Below are 23,809 nucleotides of genomic sequence, written 5' to 3'. Positions count from 1 at the left end.
TTTAGAGGTGAAGTGACTTGGCGTGTGACTCAAACCTTAAGTAAATCTTTTGACTGCTGAAGCCAGGATACTCCATTTTACAAAGCATAGAAACAGGGCTAACATGCAATTCTGTTTTTCAATTTAATACCCTTTCCACTCCAGCAAGATTAAGTATACAGATGCTAATACAGGCATACATCATTTTGCCATATTGAAAGGTCACATTGCTAAAGATTTTCAGAGATTTTACTTTGATTAATTACTAAACACTCTTCATTATTGTCCAGTGTTTTCACTAGTAAATGATCTCTACAAATATAATTGATCAAAACATTTAATGTGGCTCAAGCTTGTTTTTTTTCTTTCCTTTAATTCCCAGTGATGGAAATTTTATGATATCTCCAAGGATCTATTAAGTTCATGTATAGTGAGAAGAATCCTGAACAAGTTACCATAAGACCTCTCTATTATTCCCAGCTCTGCCACTAACTAGTTATCTGACATTGGTTAAATAGTTTCTCTTTTTGGAGTCCTTCCCCCCCCCCCACTAGAAAAGGAAGAAAGTTGGAATGAACTATTTCTAGAGACTCTTCTAGTTATAACATAGTCTATGATTCTTTGAAAGTCCTTTTTGTTTTCCAACATGCTTATCTTAAATGTCATTCTGTGTCAACAGTACTAAGGAAAGAAAAAAAAATTCGTGATTTATATAGAAAATCTCTAGCAATCAAGACAATGACTCTCTTCATTTAATATTTGGCTTGAAGAAATCAAACCCAGCTGTTTATAGCTTTTTAATTTCTGACCCCCTCAATCAATAATGCAGAAAACATTTTAAGGGTCTGTTATGTGTAGAACACCCTTCTAGTCACTGGGGATATATAAAGACAAAAATTGAAATAGTTCCTGCCCTCAAGGAGCTTATTTTCTATTAGGGAATCACAACATATATACAGATCAGAAAATAATGACTAAAGTGCTGACTGGTACTTTTAAAGTTTGCAAACTGTGTGTGTATGCATGCATGTATGCACACACATATGCTACACATGGACAAATATATACACATATGAATATGGACACACACACACATACACATACACTTGCCTGGCCTCAGACACCAGCTGTGTGACCTGGGCTTATCCCTTAATGCAGTTTGCTTCCATTTCCTCATCTTTAAAATGAGCTGGTGAAGAAATTGGCAAACTAGTTTAATATCAAGTTATTTTGGCCTTTTTTATTTCTTGACATATACAATGCATACATCCTAAGAAAAGGGTAAGAAGTTTGTCTCTTTTTCCAGGAATTAGAGTTCTCCATCACTTCTCATTTTTAAGAAAGATAATCTCTTTCACTTTTCATTTGCTATCTATTTTAGGAATATCAGAAAAGTGTCACAGAAGGCAGATCGCTCCATTTAGATTCATTTAATAATCACTTTTATTTTGATTAGCCCTGAAGCAAAAAGACACTGTTCATTTGCTCTGCAACTATACACATATTGATGTCTCCTCACCACGCCAGCTGTCTCAATGATTTAGTTAAAACTGTTTCCAATTTAATATGTTCCCTTAAAATTTATGTCCTAAGGCTTTTAATGACCTCTGAAATATTTTTGGAAGCCTATTGCTAGGGTAAATGGTCTCTCAGATGGTCACTTGCATAAGGGAATTTAATACAAATATAGTTAAGATTCCACCCAAAGCTCCAGTGTGTCCCTTTGAATTCAAACTGCTTGAGTTCATAGGATATTACTGCAGGGTGAAACAAGAGGATATCTCACACTCTCAGGCATTGATTTAAAGGAACCTTCACCTAATTATAATTATAGTTTTCTTCTTTGCATAATCAGGGAGCCAACATCCCATGTCTTTTCTCTGTGCCGTTGGGGTGATCAGGGAGGGTATTAATGTGTTGGTAATAATCTTCTGAGAATTTTTTAATGCTAGTGCCAGCACAGTACCTGGAACCTAAAGAATACTTTATAAATACATGTTTGCTTGACTGAATTTTGTAGATTCAGCAACAGTGGACTTTCTTGTTCATTGAATAATATAAATTGAATTACCATCCTACATTATATGTCCCTGACAAATTAACCTAATTACTGTTTCTCCTACATTCCATTCCATTCATTTCTGTGCCTGGAATGAATTCCCTCATCATTACTTTTTAGCATCTAAAGCTTTCTTTAAAGCTTAGCTTAAGTGTTGTCTTCTGCAGGAACCTTACTCTGATTTTTCTCAGGTTCTACCCATACTCAAATTTCCCTTATTATTCTGCATATATGCATGCCTGCAAGTAGTTAATTTATGTGTCTTTATGATCTTGCAATGACATGTAAATTCTTTGACAATAGTTTTTTTTTTTTTTTTTTTGGTCTTTCTACCTCCAGTGCCTAGCACTGTATGTGTTGAATAACTTCTTGAATGAATGACTTCAATTCAACAAAAATTAATTTTAAAGTGCCTACTCTATACCTAGCACTATGCTTTTTGTAAGGAAACAGAGATAGGAAACAACACAATTCCTGCCCTCAACTAACTTATTGATAAGGTGGAGTATTATTTAATGCAATCATATAGTCATACAAACAACATGTGATAAGGACAAAGAAACAATATAGACAGAGTGTAGTGACATGAAGCAGAAATACTTTTAGCTGTTAGGATCATGAAAGAGAAACCTTAGTTGTATCTTGAAGTAAAAGGAATATTTCAGCAAGCAAATAATAAAAGAGTGGAGAGGAAAGATGGCTAGCTGCAGCCTGACTTGGCTAGAATATAGAGAATGAAAGAGAAATAATATGTACCAAGACTAGAAAGATAAACTAGAGTTTTCTGTGGAGAATCTTCAATGTGAGATTAATGAGTTCTCCAGGAGAATTGGCCACTAGATCTGTTAGCATGAAGGACAAAGGTCTGAGGAGATCTTGCTTCCACCAAATATGGAGAATCAGGAGAATTCTGCAAAAACTCTCATAGAATATGTGATGTGTATATTCCTGCTGTGGCAAGGCAACTGTGACCTATGTTCAGAAGTGCAGACTCATTACTCCCTTAAAAGACAAGATAATAGGACTTGAAGAATACTGCTTCATTTTCCAGCTTATCAGGAACTAACTATTTCTTTAAAACAATGGGAGAAAACAAAGAAGAATAAAAATTAATTGCATTTATTTTTTTACTATATTTATATTTAGTCTGAATATATTCATATTAACTTGTCACTGTAATTAAAATGTAAAGCTCTGCTTGAACAGGCATAATTTTTTCATTGTGTTTATATTCTCAGCACTTAGACAATATAGACCTGTACCTGGCATTTAGTTGCATAATAAATACTTGATTGACCTGAAAAGAAAGGGCAATTCAAAAATTTGTCATGAAGTTGGAAGGCAAAGGAAGGTGGCAAAAGAGGAGCAGGGAAAAAGAACTATACATCACTCATTCAGCCATCCCTTCAACAAATATTTTATTAAATTCCAATTATTTATCAGTCAGTGTTAGGTGCTGGGAATGAGAAAGCAAAAGTGAAATAGTCTTGGTTTTCAGATTCAGTTGGGGGAAGCAACATGTACACATACAAGCTTATACAAAATAAAGACAAACTAATTTGGGACTGAAGTACTAGCATCCAGGTGGATCAGGAAAGGTTTTATCACCTAGATAAAACCTATCTAGGTGACTGTAATTGAGCCAAGCTTTACAGAAAGTAGGCATCCTAGGAATGGAGGTCAGGAGGGAGCACATTTCAGGCGAGTGGGATAGCCCATGTTGTCACAGAATCAGGAGATGAAATGCCGTATGATAGGAATAGAAAGAAAGCTATTTTGATGAACCCACAGTGTATTTAAAGGGAGTTATGTATAAAGAGCTAAGTAACAGTTATAAGGTTTTTCCTAAAGTCTGAACCTTATATGCCACCGTGAAAGAGATAAGTATAATAGATGATTTTTGTATTGTACTTTTGAGTTTTGCAAATATATATATATATATATATATATATATATATATATATATATACATATATATATATATATATATATATATAATTGTGTATGAATAAAAATATTTTAAGCAATTAGTTTCAAGCCCTGTATTAAATGGTAAGGATGATTTGGACATGAAGTTCTAGGAAATGCTGATTGGAACCATAGGACAGATGATTGATATGCCCTTTTCAAGAATGTTAATGTTGATTTAATGTTATTCTCAGAGCTAGATTTTGGAACTTTTGGCGGTGGGAGGTATGGTAAGAAGAATAGAAGGGAGAAGATGTCTCATAAATGGTGTGATGAATCAGAGGACCGGGAAAAGTGAGTTCTGGTCAATCAGGGCTCAAAGTCCCAGGCGGAGAAGTCTGAACTCTGATTGGTGATAGAGGGTGGAGAGAAGATAGTATATCATGGGAATGTTTAGAAAGATGTCTGTTATTTCATTTGAGCCCCCCAAAGAACCTTCAGATGTAAGGACTAAAAATAATATTTCAGATTACTGATGATGAAACTAGATTACTGATGTGATACTAGGTTCAGAAAGATGAAGGGAATCATAGTCACATAATCACTAAATAAGGGCTTTTTGAACCCAGTATTCTGTGACTCCAAATTCAGTGCTTTTTTTCTTATTAGTTAGTATCAGAAGAGACAAGTGCTACTAAAGAGCACATAAGTAAATCTTTATTTTACTAGTATTAACCATAGAGATTATAATGTCTACTTGGATTATATAGCTGGAATGGGATAGAAAAGGTCTTGAGAATTTTCCAACCTAATGATGACTACTTGTCTCCTTCTTCAGTATATTCTCCCCACAATTGGCAGATTGATGGTCCTAAAGCACGCTGTGACCATGACATTGTTCTGCTCAGTATATTCCACTGACTTCCTATTGTCTCTTAAGACAAACACTAATGCCTTCATTTGGCATTCAGAATTCTTTATAACCTGCCTTAATTCTATCTTCTGGTTCTTATTCCATTTTATGCTTCTTAACACAATTCTGTAGTCTAGCCTTGCTATCCCGCACAATGTCTTCTATATCTGTGTCTTTGCACAGGTTATTCCCCATGCTTAGAATTCACTTCTTCCTTATCCTCACCTGCTAGAAAAATTGCTTCTTTCAAAGCACAACTGAAATGCCAACTCCTACATAAAACCTTCCTATCCCAATTACTTCATATTTATTTTGTATCTATTTTACATACATAAAATGCTTATGTAAAAAGTACTTATTTATATTTATATCCAGAGTATAGTCTTCTCCTGTAGAATATAAACTCATTGAGTATAGAAAATTTTATTTCTTTCTTTGTATCTTTAGCACCAAGCAGAGTGCCTGGCACATGATAAATGCTTGTTGGTTGAGTGATACCTATTTCTCCTCTTTCTGCTCACCTCTTTTTTTTGCTAGTCTCTCCTCAATTTTCCTTTTGTTATATTTAAATGTTTACATAATAACAGTACTAAGTATTTTTATGGTGATTTAAGGTTTGCAAAAATCTTTACAAGTATTCTCTCATTTTATCCTCACACTAACCCTAGGAAATGGGTGCTACTTTAAGACCCATTTTGTAGAGGAAGATACTGAGGTAGACTGGTTAAATGACTTGTTCTTACTACAGGGCCAATGAATATCTAAGGGCAAATTGTATTGAAGTTTTCCTGACTCCAGGTGCAGAGTTCTATCATTGAACTCCCTAGTAAAATATGAGTTCTTTCAGGGGAGAGGCTTTTTTTTTTCATTTTGTCTTCATATTTCTAAAGCTTAGGATATTACCTTACATGTAGTAGGTACTTAATATATACTTATTGAATTTAAGGTTATTAATTGGGTCTATCTTAACATTCGTTATGAGTGGTCTCCCCAAGTATCCCTTTAGGAAAGAGAAGATAGAATTGTAATTTTGTTTTTCACTCCATCCAGGATTTCATGGGATTAGAGATTTAATTATTAAGATAGATAACCTTTTTGTTGTACTCCCATTATATCTCAGACTGGTATCTAAGAGAGAATATTATTTTTATCTTGCTAAATCAGTTAAAAAACCTAAATAAAACTTAAAAACTTGTTACTGTATTGTGGTATGGTTAGACCTGGAATCAAGAAATGCAGTCTTGACTGTGTGACTCTGGGAGATCACTTAGTCTTCTTTTTGAATCTCAATCATCTCATTTTAAAATTGAGGTTAAGAATACTCATGGTCTCTGACCAACATATTTATGAGAGAAAAATACTTTAGTAACCCTTAACATTCTTTAAAGATACTACCTAAGGGGGCAGCTAGGTGGCGCAGTGGATAGAGCACCAGCCCTGAATTCAGGAGGACCCAAGTTCAAATCTGGTCTCAGACACTTAATACTTCCTAGCTGTGTGACCCTGGGCAGGTCACATAACCCCAGCCTCAGGGGGAAAAAAAGGAACTCAAGATATTAACATGATGGTTAATATGAACACCTTAGGACCAAGTGTTAGACTCAGGATTTCTTGCTGCCTTTTGGAATTACCTATATAGAGATAGATGAACCATGAGAGCTGTTGAGGTCTCCAAATAAGCAATAGTGGAAAGGGAAGAGAAAAGATTCCAGGACAGAGTTTTGGGGACACTCAAAAATTAGTTGGATGTGACTGGAAAAAAATAACTGAACACCACTACACAACTATCCACTTAGCACTTTCTCTTGTACATTTACAGATAGGAAAGACGGGCGCCTATCTTCAGTTCCTCAGCATCTTGTCTAGGATGCTCATCCGTCTGACAGAGGTTGATGTCTATGATGAAGAAGAGATCAACATCAGTAAGTCATCACTTGGCCACATTTGTAATCAGGAACTTTTTATCAAATGATCAGTTGAAGTTTCTTTATGTCCTTTATATCCTGAGGGATTATAAATCCCCAAAGTTCAAAGAATATGCCCTATTCATCTCTGTCCTTAAGGATTAATGTTAAGCAAAATGCATGATAGATGCTCATCAGCATTTTCAATAATTTCTTGACAGGCTAAGTTAGAAAACAATGTTAATCTATTCCCATGATACTTTCTTTACCTCTCATAAAATTTATTACATTCTGCCTTTGTGTTATAATTCTTTTATTTCTTATCTACAAACTCTTGGCAAGAATTGTATTGTATCAATCAACCAACAACCATTTATTTGTGAACCAAACACTATATAAGATGCTGGGGATGTTAGGGTAAAAGAGAAACAGAACCTAACTTCAAGGAGCTTACATATTAATGATGGAGGCAACACATACATTTGTAAATATGTAGGAAACATACAATTTATAGAGAATGCGAACTGGGGGTTGAAAGGAAGGCATACTAGGAACTGAGGGAATCAGAAGAGTCCTGGGGCAGAAGATACCTTTAAACCAAGTCTTGAAGGAAACTAAGATATCTTAAGAGCTGGGAATGTGAGAAGGGAACATATATGTTACAGGCAGGAGCAATGGTCAGTGCTGTTATAGAGCAGAGAGAAAGAGGAAATATAATGATCCAGATAAGCTATAGAGGAATCAAAGTGTATGAAAGAGAGGAAGATGTAATATGACTGGAAAAATAGGATGGGAGCAGTTTGTAAAAGGGCTTTAAATGCTAGATTATGAGGGGCCATGGCTGTGCTAAGTTAAAATTCAGTCTTCTTTCTCTAGTTCAGTAAGGTTACCACTGCACACTTGCTCTTCTCTCCAAGGATGAGGTCTGGGAGGCACTGGGAGGCAGTTTGGATTAACCCACGATGATGGTTGAAAACTTCCTGGTTTGGGAACATCTATATCATGCTCCTAATTTTTGAGTGTCCCCAAAACTCTGTCCTGGAACATTTTCTCTTCCCTTTCTACTATTGCTCAGTTGGAGACCTTAACAGCTCTCATGATTCACTATCTCTATGTAGGTAATTCCTAGTGTATGTGTGCTTGTACATACCCATACATATGTCTGCATGTATATGTGCATATGTTTGTGTATATGTATATATGCATACATATATGTACTAGAGAAGGAAATGGCAAACCATACTAGTTTCTTTGCCAAGGAAATCCCCAAAATGAGGGCCCAAAAAGTTGGATGTGACTGGAAAAAAATAACAACACCACTATTCAAAATGCACAATGTATTATGTGCATATATACACTATATATTGCATGCATAAAATATGCATGTGCAGCTTGCATGCATGCACACATAAATGCACACAATGAAGTTTATATGGGTTGGTATTTGTGAACATATGTATTTATATGCACGTGTGTATTTGCACACACAGGCACACATGAAAAAAAGAGGAGTTTGGAAGGGGGTGGGGAATAAGATAATGAATTTTGTTTTGGACTTACTGAGTTTGAAATATCTTTGGGAATCCAACTATATGCATGTGTGTGCATATAAATAACTGAATAAATAAATGAGTATGTATACATATATACACATACATATAACTTATATCTATGTGTGTATATATATGTGTATATATACATATATATATGTTTATATGTCTCTTTAGCTTTAACTTCTCCTGAGTTATAATCCTATATCAACAATTGCTTATTGAACATTTCAAACACAATAACAAATACACACATCTTAATCTTATTCTACATAAATCCTAACTATGATACATAAATACTATGTGTTAAACTGGATGTCCCATAGACATTTCAAACTCAGTATGTCTGCTCTCCCTACCTTGTTTCTGAACCTCTATTTGTTAAGGGTAACATTTCTGTCACTTTTCCAAGAACTGCCATATTATATTTAACTCTGCACTCTTCCCCAGCCCACCTATTCATTCAGCTGCCAAAACTTGTCATTTATACCTTTTAGTCCCTGTGACCCCTTTCTCTTTGCTTACATGGTTACCACCCTCATTCACATTGTGATCTCCTGGTGCTCTGACTATGTAATAGCACCTTAATTTTGTTTCCTGCTTACAATTTGTTCCTTCTATGATTTGTTCTTTGTTGTGTGTCAAAGTGATTTAAACTATAAGTCTGATCATGTCACTACTCATTACTCTATTCCTTAAATTCCAGTGGCTTCCCATTTCCTCTAAGATAAAATAGAAATTTCTCTGTTAGGCAAATACAACACTGCACTACATTATCCTAAGCGACTTTTCTTGTATTACACATTAGTGCTCTTCCTGCTCCTCCATTACTACTTCTTCCTATTCTCTGGACCATCCAAACTTGTTTTCTTGCTGTTTTTCATGCACAATATATCATTTCCCATCTCTATGCCTTTCACTGGTTGCCCTGCTCCATGCTTGAAATAAACTCCCTACTTGACTGCCTCTTACCAGTTTTTGTCTCTTTCAGGGTTCAGTATAAGCCTTACTTTCTTCATGAAACCTTCCCTGACCACTTCTTCCTCCCAAGCCCAAACTAGTAATTTTTCCTTTCCTAAATCTACTTGGTATTTCATAGGATTATAGGTGATAGGATCATAGACTTGGAGTGTGGCAGAGACCTTAGAGGTCTTGGAATCTGGAAACTGAAGCAGACAGGGGTGTTAAGTGACTTGGTTAGGATCACACTGAGGCAGCATTGAAAGCTAAACCTCTCTTATTTATTTATTCTGTATGTATGTATTTATTTTCAAGTTTTCTTCTGTCAGGTAAAATGTAGGCTTTTTGAAGGCAGAACTTTTTCATTTTTGTCTTTGTATTAATGGTATGTGATACATTGTCTGACAAATAGTAGGGGCTTGAAAAATGTTTGTTAGGTAGTTGATTGGGTATAAGGTTTTTCTGGGCAGTCGTGTATAAATTGAGTCTAGAAGCATCATACCAAGGCTTTGGGTCATGGAGCTAAAAGATCAGAGAGATATTGTAGTTGGGAACAGAAGCAAGATCACAACCAGTATCAATCAAGTTGAAAATCAAGGTCTGCAGGTAAATTGCAGGGATTGAATATCAAGGTTAAAATACAGGAACTTGGATTCACAAGAAGTTCAGTTTACTAGTCTCAGCGTTTTGTGGGCATGGGAATGTTTGTATATAGTTGGTCATACCTTCTTGTTTTGGTCATAGTTTTCTGGAAGTCCAATAATCCGCAGATTATCTCTCCTAGATCTATTTTCCAGGTCTATAGATTTTCCCAGTAAGTATTTGACGTTGTTCTCCAGCTTCTCATTTTTTTTGTTTTGTTTGACTGATTCTTGGGTTCTCTGTGAATCATTCATTTCTATTTGTTCCATCCTGACTTTTAAGGAGTTATTTTCTTCTTTCACAGTTTTTAGTTCTTTTTGTAAATGCCCAATTTCGTTTTTAAATGAATTATTTTGCTCTATTGAGTTTTTTTCCATTTCCCTAATTTTTTTTTTTTGAGAATTATTTTCTTTTTCCAATTCAGAAATTCTATTTTCTTGAGACTTTTTTATCTTTTCCAATTCAGAAATCCTACTTTCCTGTGTTTTTTTAACCTTTTCTAATTCACTAATTTTGTTTCCCTGCATCTCCTGTGAATTCTTTATTTTTTCCAACTCCAATTTCAGGACATTGTTGTTCTCTATCATAACTTCCCTTTCCTTTCCCCATTTTTCTTCGATCTCCCTCAATTTCTTAAGAGCTTCTTCTAGGAGAGAGTTATGTGATGGGGGGCAGGAATCGTTCCCCTTTAGGTTGTTATCTTCTGAATCTTTGCTGTTAACTTCCTCGGGGTTGGATACCCGCTCTTTCTCTGTATAGAAGGAATCTATAGTTTTTCTAGCTTTTTTGCTCATACTTAAAAAAAATCTTTTGGGGTCTGTCCCTGGGGTAGGAAATTATTTACTTCTTTACCAGCTTCCTCCCAGACCGGATGGATGCAGCGGCCCCTGCGCCCGAGCTAAGATAGAGCTCTGGGAGAGAGTTCCCCACCCCCTCCCTGGAAGTGCCCCAGAGGTGATTAGCACTGCTGTGCTTCGAGGGCGTAGAATAGTGAAGACTGCAGGAAGCCCAGGCTATGTGTCCGGGTGGGGAGTGGATGTCTGCAGCAGGTGACGTGAGAAGCCCCTGCGCTCAAACTGGAAGTGTCTGCCAGAAACCACGGTCCCTAGTTCAAAGGTTCCGCTTCTCTGGGACTTCCTGGAGCTGAGTTCCACTCCCTCCAGCTAAGCTAGGCAGTGTGTGTTGCCTTGGGCCGTATCCACCCACTTGTCAATCTCTTAACTATTCTCAGGAGATAGCTGAGGCCACACCCCCTGGTGCCGAGTCACCCCCAGGGTCCGGGGAAAATTTAATCTGAGTTTTAAAATATTTTGGCTTTCTCTTCTGAACTGCTAAATAATTAGCAGAGAAGAGCTAACAGCCTGTGCCAGATTCCTTTACCTCAGTGGCTTCTCTGATCCCAGAGCCCCTCCCAGCGCAATGGGCGCAGTGTGCCCCTACCCCACCGTCTGTGCTGGTCTCTTATTCCTCCCCTGAGAACTGACCTTTCCTGTTGAAACTCCAGATTCTCTTCAGCTGGTAAGTCGTGCTTCCAGTCCTTGTGGTATCTATCAGTCCTAAGCTAATTTTGAGACTTAATTTATCTAATTGGTTGTGAGGGAGTGAGGACGTTCACTGAGTCGTGTGTTTCCTCTCCGCCATCTTGGCTCCGCCCCCATACCTTCTTGTTTTGTTAGAATCTATTTTAGCTAGAGAAATTAGCCAATGTGGTTACTTTAAGAGGAGAAAACCTTTCAGGAATATAGAAATCAGAGTCACTCTTTCAGAACTTTCAGAAACTTTCTGAACTCATATGGAATATAGTATTCAGTTCTGGGCATCCTGGATTAAAAAAGATACTAATAAGCTGTAAGTATGTGTCAAAGGGCAACTAGTGAAGGGCTTTGAATCTATGATAATCTGAGGATTGGTTGGAGGAACTGAGCATATTTCATTTGGAAAAAGAGGCATTGAAAGCATGATTGCTATTTTCTAATGTTTGAAGGGATACGATACGAAGAAAGGCATAATCTTTTTCTGTTTAGCCTCAGAACCTGTAGTGAAATGAGTGGATTTTGCAAAGAGGTAAATTTCTCTTGATCTTAGAGAAGATCTTAATAATTCTTCTTAACAATTAGAGCTGTTCAAAAGATGATTGTCTTGATAGGTAGTGACTAGGGAGACTTTTTAGTCAGGGTTGGTCATTTTCAAGTAGTTTACATTGGGGATTGATTTCTTTTGTATATTGATTGAGCTGGCTGCTGAGGTCTCTTCCAACTTTCAACTTCTGTGATTTTGAGAATTCCCATCCAGAGAACCTTCATTTTTCTCCAGTTGAAATAATTGCAATTAAGTATTGGTGAATCAGTATTCCTTCTCTTGTATTAGAATAATCTTTAACATTGGCCATATCCAAATAGCTTAAGAGGAATAACACAGGAATACATAGAACTGTATGTAATTAAAAAAAACAAACTTGGTGCATTTGAAATAATAAAGTCATGATATTCTGACTTTTCTGTCATTGCTTGATTTCTGTCCATTTTAGACTTAAGAGAAGAATCAGGGGGACATTATCCTCAGCACAGTGATGCCTGGCCTGACTTAGAGACCTTTAAGAAAATGCCTTTTGACTACATTATTCATGATCCCAAGTATGATGATGCCAGTCTGATTTGTTCGCGCCAGCAGAATGTAAAGGGTGAAGGTAAGATTTTGAAAACTCAAGCAATTTTTCCAATGAAAGTGGAGTTAAATTTTTATTCTCTTGTCTTTTATTGGGCAGTGAAATTTAATTAGCTAAACAGTGATTGATGAATTGAAGAACCAAGAATAAAATAAACTGGAACCTATCCTTATTGTATCTTTTCAGCTTTTCTATTTGTTGGTTACTTCCTTGTCCTCCTCAGATCATAAATAGTAGAGGGAAGGAACGAACCACTCTAGTAGTTTTTGAACGTACATGGCATCAGAGTTTTAATAGTTGGAGGAGACCTTATAGATTGTATAGTCCCAGTCCCATATTTCACAGAAGGGGAAACTGAAGTTCTGAGAAAACCGACTTGCCCCCAAAATGGCAGAACTGAACCCAGATTCTTTGATTATAAACCCAGAGTTATTTCCATTGCATTAAGAACTGAGCAGAAGCTCAGCACTTGTTGAATAATGATAATGAAAAGCTTGACTGTCCAACATTGTGAGGGACTAGTATTGGGTTAATCTAATATCTAGGTTAAGATCAAAATGGGTTCATGATTTAGGCATAAATAATGAGATTATAAATAAATTAGAGGAACAGAGGACAGTTTACCTCTCAGACCTGTGGAGGAGGAAAGAATTTGTGACCAAAGAACTAGAGGTCATTATTGATCACAAAATAGAAAATTTTGATTATATCTAATTGAAAAGCTTTTGTACAAACAAAACTAATGCAGACAAGATTAGAAGGGAAACAATAAACTGGGAAAACATTTTCACAGTCAAAGGTTCTGATAAAGGCCTTATTTCCAAAATATATAGAGCATTGACTCTAATTTATAAGAAATCAAGCCATTCTACAATTGATAAATGGTCAAAGGATATGAACAATTTTCAGATGATGAAATTGAAACTGTTTCTACCCATATGAAAAGGTGTTCCAAATCATTATTGATCAGAGAAATGCAAATTAGGATAGCTCTGAGATACCACTACACACCTGTCAGATTGGCTAAGATGATAGGAAAAGATAATGATGAATGTTGGACTGGATGTGGGAAAACTAGGACACTGATGCATTGTTAATGGAGTTGTGAATGGATCCAACCATTCTGGAGAGCAATTTGGAACTATGCTCAAAAAGTTATCAAACTGTGCATACCCTTTGATTCAGCAGTGTTTCTACTAGGCTTATATCCCAAACAGATATTAAAGAAGGGAAAAGGACCCACATGTGCAAAAACGTTTGTGGCAGCACTTTTTGTAGTGGCCAGAAACTGGAAACTGAGTGGATGCCCATCAACTAGAGAATGGTTGGGGAATTATGGTATAGGAATGTTATGGAATATTATTGTTCTGTAAGAAATGACCAGCAGGATGAATACAGAGAGGCTTGGAGAGACCTACATGAACTGATGCTGAGTGAAATGAGCAGGACCAGATCATCATTATTCACTTCAATAACAAAACTATATGAGGATCAATTCTGATGGATGTGACTCTCTTCAACAATGAGAGGATCCAGATCAGTTCCAATTGATCAGTAATGAACAGAACCAGCTACACCCAGCGAAAGAACACTAGGAAATGAGTGTGAACAACAACATATAATTTACACTCTTTCTGTTATTGTTTACTTGCATTTTTGGTTTTCTTCTCTGATTTTTCGTGTGCAGCAAGACAATTGTATAAATATGTATACATATATTATATTTAATATATACTTTTAACATGTTTAACATGTAGGGGATTACCTTCCATCTAGGGGAGGGAGTGGAGGGAAGGAGGAGAAAAGTTAGAATAGAAGTTTTTGCAAGGGTCAGTGTTGAAAAATTACCCATGTATATGTTTTGTCAATAAAAAAGCTATAATTAAAAAAAGGATAAAAATATCAAATATCTTGGTGAATAGAAACTCCTATTAATTATGAAGAATTTGGAAAAAATATTTACTTAAGAATTAGGAAAATGAAATACCAATTTTTGAAGGATTCAGATTTTTACAATGCATGAGGGTCATTATTATTTGTTGCTGTTCAGTTGTGTCCAACTCTTTGTGACCCCATTTGTGGGTTTTTTTTAGCAATGATACTGGAGTAGTTTGCCATTTTCTTCTCTAGCTCCTTTTATAGATGAGGAAATTGAGGCAAATAAGTTTAAGTGACTTGCCCAGGGGTCATACAGTTAGTGTCTGAGGCTAGGTTTGAACTTAGGAAGATGAGCATTCCTGATTTCAAGCTTTAGTGCTTTATCCATTGTACCAGTTATTATTAAAGGCCTCTGTTATAATAGAACATATGTGCTATTTAATTGAACATGAATATTTTTACAATGATAATAGCATTCATTATAATGTCATCTAGTCCACTCTGATGATGCAGCAAATAGAGTGCTGGCTTTGGGATCAGAGGACCTGGACTTGAGTCCTCCTCAGTTGATTGTTACTACCAGGATGGTCTTAGCAAATCCTCCAACCTTCCTTGTCCTCAGAATACTCATCTATAAAAAGGAGGACTGAACTAGGTAATCACTAAGATTTCTTCTGGCTCTACATATATATTTCCAACCAACAATTTTCTGTTTCCAATTCAATAATCACTTTACTTGTTGGATCCTTACTCCATAAAGGAATGAAGCCAGTGAGTGCAAGTGATTAGAACTATTCATCAGGACCTAGTAGGAGAAACCTTCTTGGGTATAAATGACATGATTTAAAAAATGTTCATTAAAATAATATAACTTACATGTTTTACATTGCTGTAAGGTACATGAATTACTTGTTACACAGCAAGTCTGTGAGGTAGGCAACACACGGGTTTACCATTTATTTGATAGATAAGAAAATTAAGGCTTACAGTAGTGAAGTCATTTGTGCTCATGTGAGGTCAAGCTGGAATTTATTTTTTAGTGAATCCTGTGAGTCTGGATTTGTGAAAAAGTTCATAATTGTAGGTCAGGATTCCAGTAGGTAGGTAGGAAGGAGGTCTCTCAGAAAATATTAAAAGTGACCATCTTGCAAATTATCTCTGCTAAAAGTACTATTTTTTTCATGCTAATTTTGTCTTTTTCTTACTACACTGTTTCAATATCATTGTGCATCTAATTAAAAACTATCAAATCTTAAATTGAGGTGTAATGTAAATTTCCATCCAGGCTAAATGTGAAAAAATAAAAATAAATAATGCTTAAGTAACCTAAAATTAAAGATTAAATTGAGGATTTTTACAAACTGTTCCTAGTAGCACATCAATACAGCATCTTCATAATGAACCATTCAGAGACTGAATATGTGAGACCATATAATGATAGGAGGAATGATAGATTTGATTTTGTCATATAAGTAGCTTTTATTTCTTGACTAATAAGGCTGTGTACCCATGTCACTGAAAACCATCTCTTGACTAAATGAACTTTAAATTGACACAAGAAAAAATCCTCTTCAGTTAGTTGTGACCCACTAATACTAAAGGAAGTAAGTACTTGTGACCTAGTAATACTAAGGGAAATAAACACTTGGGGAGAGAATGTGTATGTTCTATAACTGACTTTAGTCTCACAATACAACGGGATTTTGTGCAGACAAATCAGCAACCAGGAAACATGAGGATTTGTATATACGGCGGCAGACAACACGAATGAGATTGTCCAAATATGCAGCCTATAACACTTATCATCATTGTGAGCAGTGCCATAACTATCTGGGCTTTAATCCACGGTACCAGGTAGGTTGCATTTGAATACTTGTCACATTTATTGACCTTGAGTAAATTTTTAGTTCTGATTTCTTTTTTTGTTGTTATTCAGGTATTTCGGTTATGTCTCTTTGTGATCCCATTTGGGGTTTTCTTGGCAAAGATACTGGAATGGTTTGTCATTTTCTTCTCCAGCTTATTTGATAAAATGAGAAAACTGAGGCAGACAGGGTGAAGTGATTTGTCTGGAGTGACAATAAGAATCTGAGGTCATATTTGAATGCAGGTCTTAAGCCTGGCATCCTCTCCACTCTGCCCCTAGCTACTTTTTTGATTCTGATATCACATTTAATAAGGAATAGTAACTAACTCAAAATTATCCCTCTCCAAAGTTTAATGGAATCTAGTTCTTCTAACTTCCAGACTTGCTAATTTTTCAATTTTCCTTAAGTTGGTTCTTATTGCTTATGGGAAGGATTGTTCTAACCTCTTTCTGAATTTGTGAGTTGGAAAAGTAAAAGATTTATAGTAATTTCTACATTTGTAAGAGTCAGAGCTGTAAGAGATCTTAGAGACCAGTTTATCTAATTCCCTCCTTTTCCTGCAAATTTTTAGAGATAAAGAGCTGGAGGCCCAAGAGGACACAGATAATAGTTGCTGAATCATATTCTACAATTCCAAATGTATGTTCTCTTTAATTTATCATACAATAGACAATTAGAATCTTGTGTTTTACATTCAGGATTTTCTTTTATTTTCATTAAACCTTAACCCGAGAAAGATAAGGAAGAGAAAGATGGAGATGGATGGAGAGGGTCAGAAAGGCATTTGGTCAGGCATAGGCCTTCCTTGCTTTCATTTTAATCAAAAGCAAACATCAGAATGTACTTTTAATTTAATTCTTTGTCCTTGACATGGCATTTAGATACCCAAGCTGGTGATGGGATTTCTATTTTGAGATAGAAAGAAAAAAATAATGCAAACCCTAAAAATATTTTTCTTCATTTCCTGCTCAAAGAGTATGTATTATTTAATGAGAGAATATATGATATATAGTAATATAGTACTATATAGCATTTTATCACTATACAAATAAGTATGGTAATTATAAACTTAGGATATAGATCTTTCCCCTTTTCACCAAAAGACATCTTTTAACCCAACACAGGTTAACTTGGTGTCCATAGATAGAATTCTGGATCTGGAGTCAGGAAGGCTCATCTTTCTGGGTTCATATCTGGTCATACTAACTATATGATCTTAGGCAAGTCACTTAACTTTGTCTCAGTTTCTTCTTCTGTAAAATGAACTGAAGAAAGAAGTGACAAATCACTCTAGTATTTCTGTCAAGAAAACCCCAAACAGGTCACAAAGTTAGACATGAATAAACAAGAATACTTATCTATTTAGTATGTACTAATAAAGGGTATCCTTTGGTACTCCTTTTCAAAATATGAGTCACATTCATTCAGAGAATCATGGGAGTTATTAATACAAAGATGCAATCTGACTCTCTGCTGCTTTTTACAGTGTCTCTCAGGAAGTCTACTTTTTTTCTTTTGGGGGCAGGTTAGGTTTTATGAGAAGATTTGAACTTGGAATTCTTAGAATTAGCTTCATATAATTCACTGTTAAATCTTGGGAATAACCTATTTTTGTAACATGACCCTTGTAGAATATATCTTTCAACTGGGGAAAGCCATAAAAGAGACCAGCAAATATGAATAGAGAAAGAGCTGATAAGAAGAGGATACATTTAAAAGCTAAAATAAACATTCTGTTGATAAGGACTTAGTGTTTAAAGTTACGTTTGTACATTTCTAAGTGGAAACCTAAAATAGTCCATAGAGATCTGGGCTTAGAGTTAGGAATCACAGCATTATAGTGTTATGGATTCAGTGCCAGAATGGAAAGTAGAATTTTTTAGTTCATCCCCTTCACAACTAGAGTGTGCGGAAGTTGTGATTTCCTGAAGACCACATAGGTAAGAAGTTCCAGATTTCTGGACTCAAGTTATTTAGGTTCACATTCAGCCTCTGATAAGTACTTAATAGTACTTAATGACAAATCAGTTGTCTTTTGTCCACCCCAATCACTTCTAAATATGGAAGTCATAGAAGGGTAGTTGGTGGAGGGAGTTCCCATACCAGGAGTTCCCTAGAATTCTGAAATAACAGATCCTTCTTGTATTCTCAGCTGTATATTCATGGGGCTTATATTTAGTCTGTGGAATGTAGAGATCCTATTATCATAGGATCCAGAGTTGATCCTTAGACTTTTTCCTTAGAGTTGATCTAGTCATAGGTCCAAAGGAACATATGTTTAGAATTAGAAGAAACCTTAAGAGGTTTTCTAGACTAATATCTTTTTTTTAGAGAAAAGGAAATTAAGGCTTCTGGAGATTAAGTTACTTGAACACAGATGAGGTTTCAACTCAGGCCTATGACTCTAGAGTCAGAACCAATGTTCTTTCCATTATATTATGTTGTATTTTTCACCCTTAATTTTATAGATGAGGAAATTGAGGGTCAAGGAGGTTAAATAATTTGCCTGAGGTTGAATAGGTAGTAAATCTGAGTTCAGACTGAGGTCCTTTGATTCCCTATCTCATGTACTTAATATCCCCACTTCCTGCATCATACCTGCATCTTCTGGTATAATTTTGTTTTACAGCTATAAATGAGAGGATTTATAATAGGTAATTTTTAGATTTTATGGATTATTGAAGAATTATGTATCTTAGGTCTTGAAGAGCTATGGACAATCATTTAGTCAACTTTCCTTCTGTTTTACTACATAGGAAATTTGTTCCTGAAATGACTTGATGATGGCCACACAGATATTAAGAAACAGAGATTTATACCCAGGTCCTCTGATTCCAAATGTCTTCCACTTTCCACTGCACCATTATGTCACAGTGACTTGGTGCTGTTCTGAACTCTATTAATGTACCAGAAGTGATATTCCTCTCTGAGTCATGCTGTAACAGTGACCTTAGAGAGAGATGATTTAATTCCATTCTTTTATGTTTCAAATGAAGAAACAGAGGCAGGGAGAGGCAAAGAAGTTTGCCCAAATTTTTCATTATGTTTCCAGGATTTATAAAATATATCTGTATATACACACAACATTCTGTCTGGTTGTTTTAGGAGATTCATGGAGGCATAGGGCAAGATATAAAGTCCTTGGTGTCAGTACCTGTGTCTTAAAAATCTTTGGTTCTTCACCCCCAGAATGATGCTCATGGCAATGACTTAATAAATCTTTATTGATTGGGGTCCCTTTATGCATGTACATTTTATTAAACAAATAATGTCATTTTGGTTTATGATGAATCTCTTTTCCATTAAAACGTCTTTCAATATGAGCTTTATAAAATAAATACTACATTGCTAAAACAGCAAATGAGATGGGAGATAGTGGTGACAAATGTCTAGAAGGAATGGGAGAGTTCTTGATGTCAATAGAGAAAATATTTTGTTAAAATTAAGGTTGTCTTTTACTTTGTTGTAATGGGATAAGTTGTTATTGACATGGTGACAAGAAGATGGAGTTTCTATACATTGCATTGATCATTTGGTGGTTTTGTTCTGCTATCCATAGATTGTCTTGGTAGAAATATCATGATAATCACAAAACAGTGATGGTCACATATGTATCTGTGTTTTGTTGATAAGTAAGATTGCATTCTGATGATAAGACCTGTCCTTTTCCCCCTTACACTCTAGCTGTATGAGTCCACCCTGCACGCCTTTGCCTTCTCTTACTCCATGCTAGGAGAGGAAATCCAGCTTCACTTTATCATTCCCAAATCAAAGGAGCACCATTTCGTCTTCAGCCAACCTGGAGGCCAATTGGAAAGTATGAGGTTACCACTAGTCACTGATAAGGTAAGTAGATGTTCTGATACATAGTTATATAAGGTAGATACCAATTCTACTCTTTAGACTTGTAATAGGATGAATTATTTCCTCTTTCTTTTTCCTGGTCTTTCCCTAATTTTTTGGAGGGAGGCTTTTTCATGATAGGGGAGGTGATAATAGTATTTTTTGAAAAAACTATGTCACCTGTGCAAATCTTCCAAGCTGGAAAAAGATTTGTCTATGTATGTATACCATAAGGATCAGATTAACTGAGCTCAGATGGACTCATCTCTTAAAGGCTGCTGATTTCTTTTTCTGTTAGCAACTCATGAAATGTCTGCTAAAGCAGAGAGGAATTGTGATCACTATCAAAGAAGGGAAATAAACTATAAGATGAAAATTCAGATATTTGATGAATTAAGATCTATTCTTGTGGATATTTTGAGGTCTGGTCATCAGAGAGGGGAATTAGACCCAACCTCCTAACCCTTTACCAGTCTTCCAAATTAGTACTATGGTGTTTGCTTATTTTCAGAGTTGTCTAGTTTTTTGGTTTCTTTAGGAAGTAGTTTGTAACATCTCATGTGAGAAAAGTCTCTTTATGATAATCAACATTAGTGTGTGCTCAGGGTTTGGCTTAAAGATTATAAAATAGATGCAGCTCTTATTCATAAAAGTATTTTTTAGCAATCACTATGGGTCAAAAGCTAAAAAGCAAAACAGTTCAGATTTTTAAAGTACTAATATTCTAATTGGAAAAGACAATATATATATTGGAAGGAATGAGAGGGGTATGCATTAGAGAACACTAATGAAAAACAAAATGAGCAGAGCCAAAGGAATGTTGTATACAGTAACAGCAATATTTTTTAAGAATGACTGAGCAAATAAGCCATTTTGAATATTATAAAAACCCAAAGGACATCTGAAAGAAGATGCTATCTGTATCCAGAACAAGAATTGATAAATAGAAATATGTATAGAATGATTTTACACACACACACACACACACACACACACACACACACACACACACACACACAAAATCGTGTCTAATGGTAACTATCTCTAGGGTAGGGAGAGAAAAGAAAAAAATTACATGACAACTTTATTATATATTTAAATGGAATAGCAAGTTTTATGTAATATATTTGCATTCTTTTTCATATGTAGTCTTTTTATTATTGTTACATTAGGGAAATGTTTGTTTTATCCTATAAATTAAAAATAAAATAAATAATTAAAAAAGAGAATACTAATAGCAATGACCTAGGTCTCTACAGGACTGTTTATTAGGAATAGAATTTGATAAATTCTACTGATACTAATCTTATTACCTATAGGACCTTGAATAATTCATATTGTCCTTCTGAGCCTCCAGTTTCTTTATCCTTAAAATAAGAGAGTTGAGAAAAATGACATCTAAAGTTTCTTCTAGCTCTCAGGGTGTGAGCTAGTAGTTTAATTTGACATGTGGCTTCTTGACTATCTACCTCACATCTAATACCAATGTGACTTCTCACATTTGGCACAGATATATACAATCTTATGATAATTCTTGCATTTGTTTTCTTGACTTGTTATTTAACTCCTATATTTTGTGTCATGACAAGAAGAGTAAGATGGAGTAGTGGCTATCTAATGGATGTTAGAGTGAGGGCAACTTGAATTCAAGTCTCATTTTTGATATATATTATTTGTGTGACTCTGATAAACTCACTTAACTTCTCAGCTCACCAGGCTACTGTCTGTCTACTGGATACTGTCTAATTCTTTGGTATAGGAAGTTTTTTTTCATAGGGAATCTCCTTATAGAAAATATATTAACCTGGACCTTATATTGTATAGCTTAATTTTGTATGTCCTCTTTAATTGTAAGTACTATGAGATCAGAGGACGTGGTATTTCATTCTTCACCCTTAGTACCAGTTATGATCATATTTATATAATAGGTTCTCAAGAGACATTTGTGGATTGATGTACATTGAGGATTTCATTGTGAGTCATTGTGACGTACTGAAAAAATACTGGATTTAAACTTTAACATAATGCCTCGTGCCTTGTAAATATTTATTGACTTATTAATTCTAAAGTCAAACTGGGCTTGAATCTAAAGTCTGACACTTATTACTAATAATGATATTAGACTTAGTTGCTTAACTTCTCTGAGTCTCAGTTTTCTCATCTGTAAAATGAGGTAGTTGGATTAAATAATCTGTAAGATTTCTTCCAACTCTATAACCTGTGATCCTCTATTCTTTAAGCCTAATTTCTTGCTTTTTAGTTGTTTCAAACTTTGGGCAGTTAAGAATGTAGCTTCTTTTGAAAAGGTAAAGCTCAAAGTTTCTATAATCTATATATTCACTCACATTACCACTCTTATTCTTCATCTGATGCCTTATACAAAGAGCATGGGCCTGACCATTCAATAGAGTATATTGGTTACTTCTTGACTATAGAATGGACTATAGATCAGGTGACTTTTACTTTGTTTTGAAGTGGGGTTTTTAGGTAAACAGATCTCCTTTAGTGGGGTATGCTTGTCTTTTGGATGTTTTAGGTATTAGCCAAGTAAAGTGATTTATTGAAATAAATAACTAAAAAAAAACCTTGTTTATCAATGGGCCTCACAGCATAAGATTCAAGATATACTTTGAAAATTCACAATATTTGTAGTATTTACATTAGAAAGGAGAATTAGGGTCAATGTTGAAAATTACCCATGCATATCTTTTGTAAATAAAAAGCTATAATAATAAAAAATAGGGGGAAAAGGAGAATTAATTCATTCAAAAATGTGTTTATTAGTAACCTATACATAAGCACTATAGCAGATGCTATATTGAATATGAAGAAAATACAAATAAATCCTTGCAGTTAAGTACCTTCCAGTCTAGTTGGAGATAGAAGATATAAATGGAAGCGGGAAAAGATACTTATTTAAATACATACATGAAGCAGATAGCACTTAAAAGAAGGAAGGAAATTTAGTAGTCATCTCATCCAATTAATTTTATAGTTGCAGAAACTAAGGTCCAGAGATTTGGTGTGACTTATATAAGGTCTCACAACTAGTTAAAAACACAGATAGGATTAGAATCCATCACTTTCAACTTTGATTTCAATGCTCTCTCACTATATCATGTCACCTTGGACAAATAATGAATTATCTTTATTCATGTTTGATATGCATTTCAGAGAGTGAGGAACTTGTTATAGCATACATCTATGAGAATCCAAGCTGAAGGAACCAGTTAGTTCTTAGGACATATTAAACTTCTCTTTTAGATTTGAATAATCTGGTAATAATTATTTCTGTATTTTACAGAGCCAAGAATTTATAAAAAGTCCTACTTTCACTCCGACCACGGGTCGTCATGAACATGGGCTCTTTAACTTATATCATGCAATGGATGGTGCTAGTCATTTGCATGTGTTAGTTGTCAAAGAATATGAAATGGCAATATATAAGAAGTATTGGCCCAACCACATTATGCTCGTTCTTCCAAGTATCTTCAACAGTGCTGGTGTTGGTAAGTAGAAAAAGAGAAATGTATTATAGGCAGTACAATTCCATTGAAAGAAGAGGGAAATTTAAAAGAATAGAGTCAATAGAGAATAGTTAGAAGTATTCTAATAAACCATTTATTCTTGACTTTTGGAA

General features: G+C 35.2%; 1 protein-coding gene across 7 annotated transcripts in view; it reads left to right on the top strand.

Annotated features, from left to right (window-relative positions):
• GREB1 (growth regulating estrogen receptor binding 1) overlaps positions 1 to 23,809 on the top strand; it is a 189,578-nt gene that overhangs the window by 146,428 nt on the left and 19,341 nt on the right. For all 7 annotated transcript variants that reach the window (XM_074287207.1, XM_074287208.1, XM_074287211.1 and 4 more), the window contains 5 exons: positions 6,679 to 6,781; positions 12,443 to 12,601; positions 16,170 to 16,312; positions 20,011 to 20,172; positions 23,474 to 23,678. In XM_074287207.1, coding sequence (XP_074143308.1) covers positions 6,679 to 6,781; positions 12,443 to 12,601; positions 16,170 to 16,312; positions 20,011 to 20,172; positions 23,474 to 23,678 — 772 coding nt within the window. The remainder of the gene's footprint in view (positions 1 to 6,678; positions 6,782 to 12,442; positions 12,602 to 16,169; positions 16,313 to 20,010; positions 20,173 to 23,473; positions 23,679 to 23,809) is intronic.

This window comes from Sminthopsis crassicaudata, chromosome 2, assembly GCF_048593235.1.
Source record: "Sminthopsis crassicaudata isolate SCR6 chromosome 2, ASM4859323v1, whole genome shotgun sequence".
NCBI classification, from domain to species: Eukaryota; Metazoa; Chordata; class Mammalia; order Dasyuromorphia; family Dasyuridae; genus Sminthopsis; species Sminthopsis crassicaudata.
This window is presented reverse-complemented; position numbering and strand designations above follow the sequence as displayed.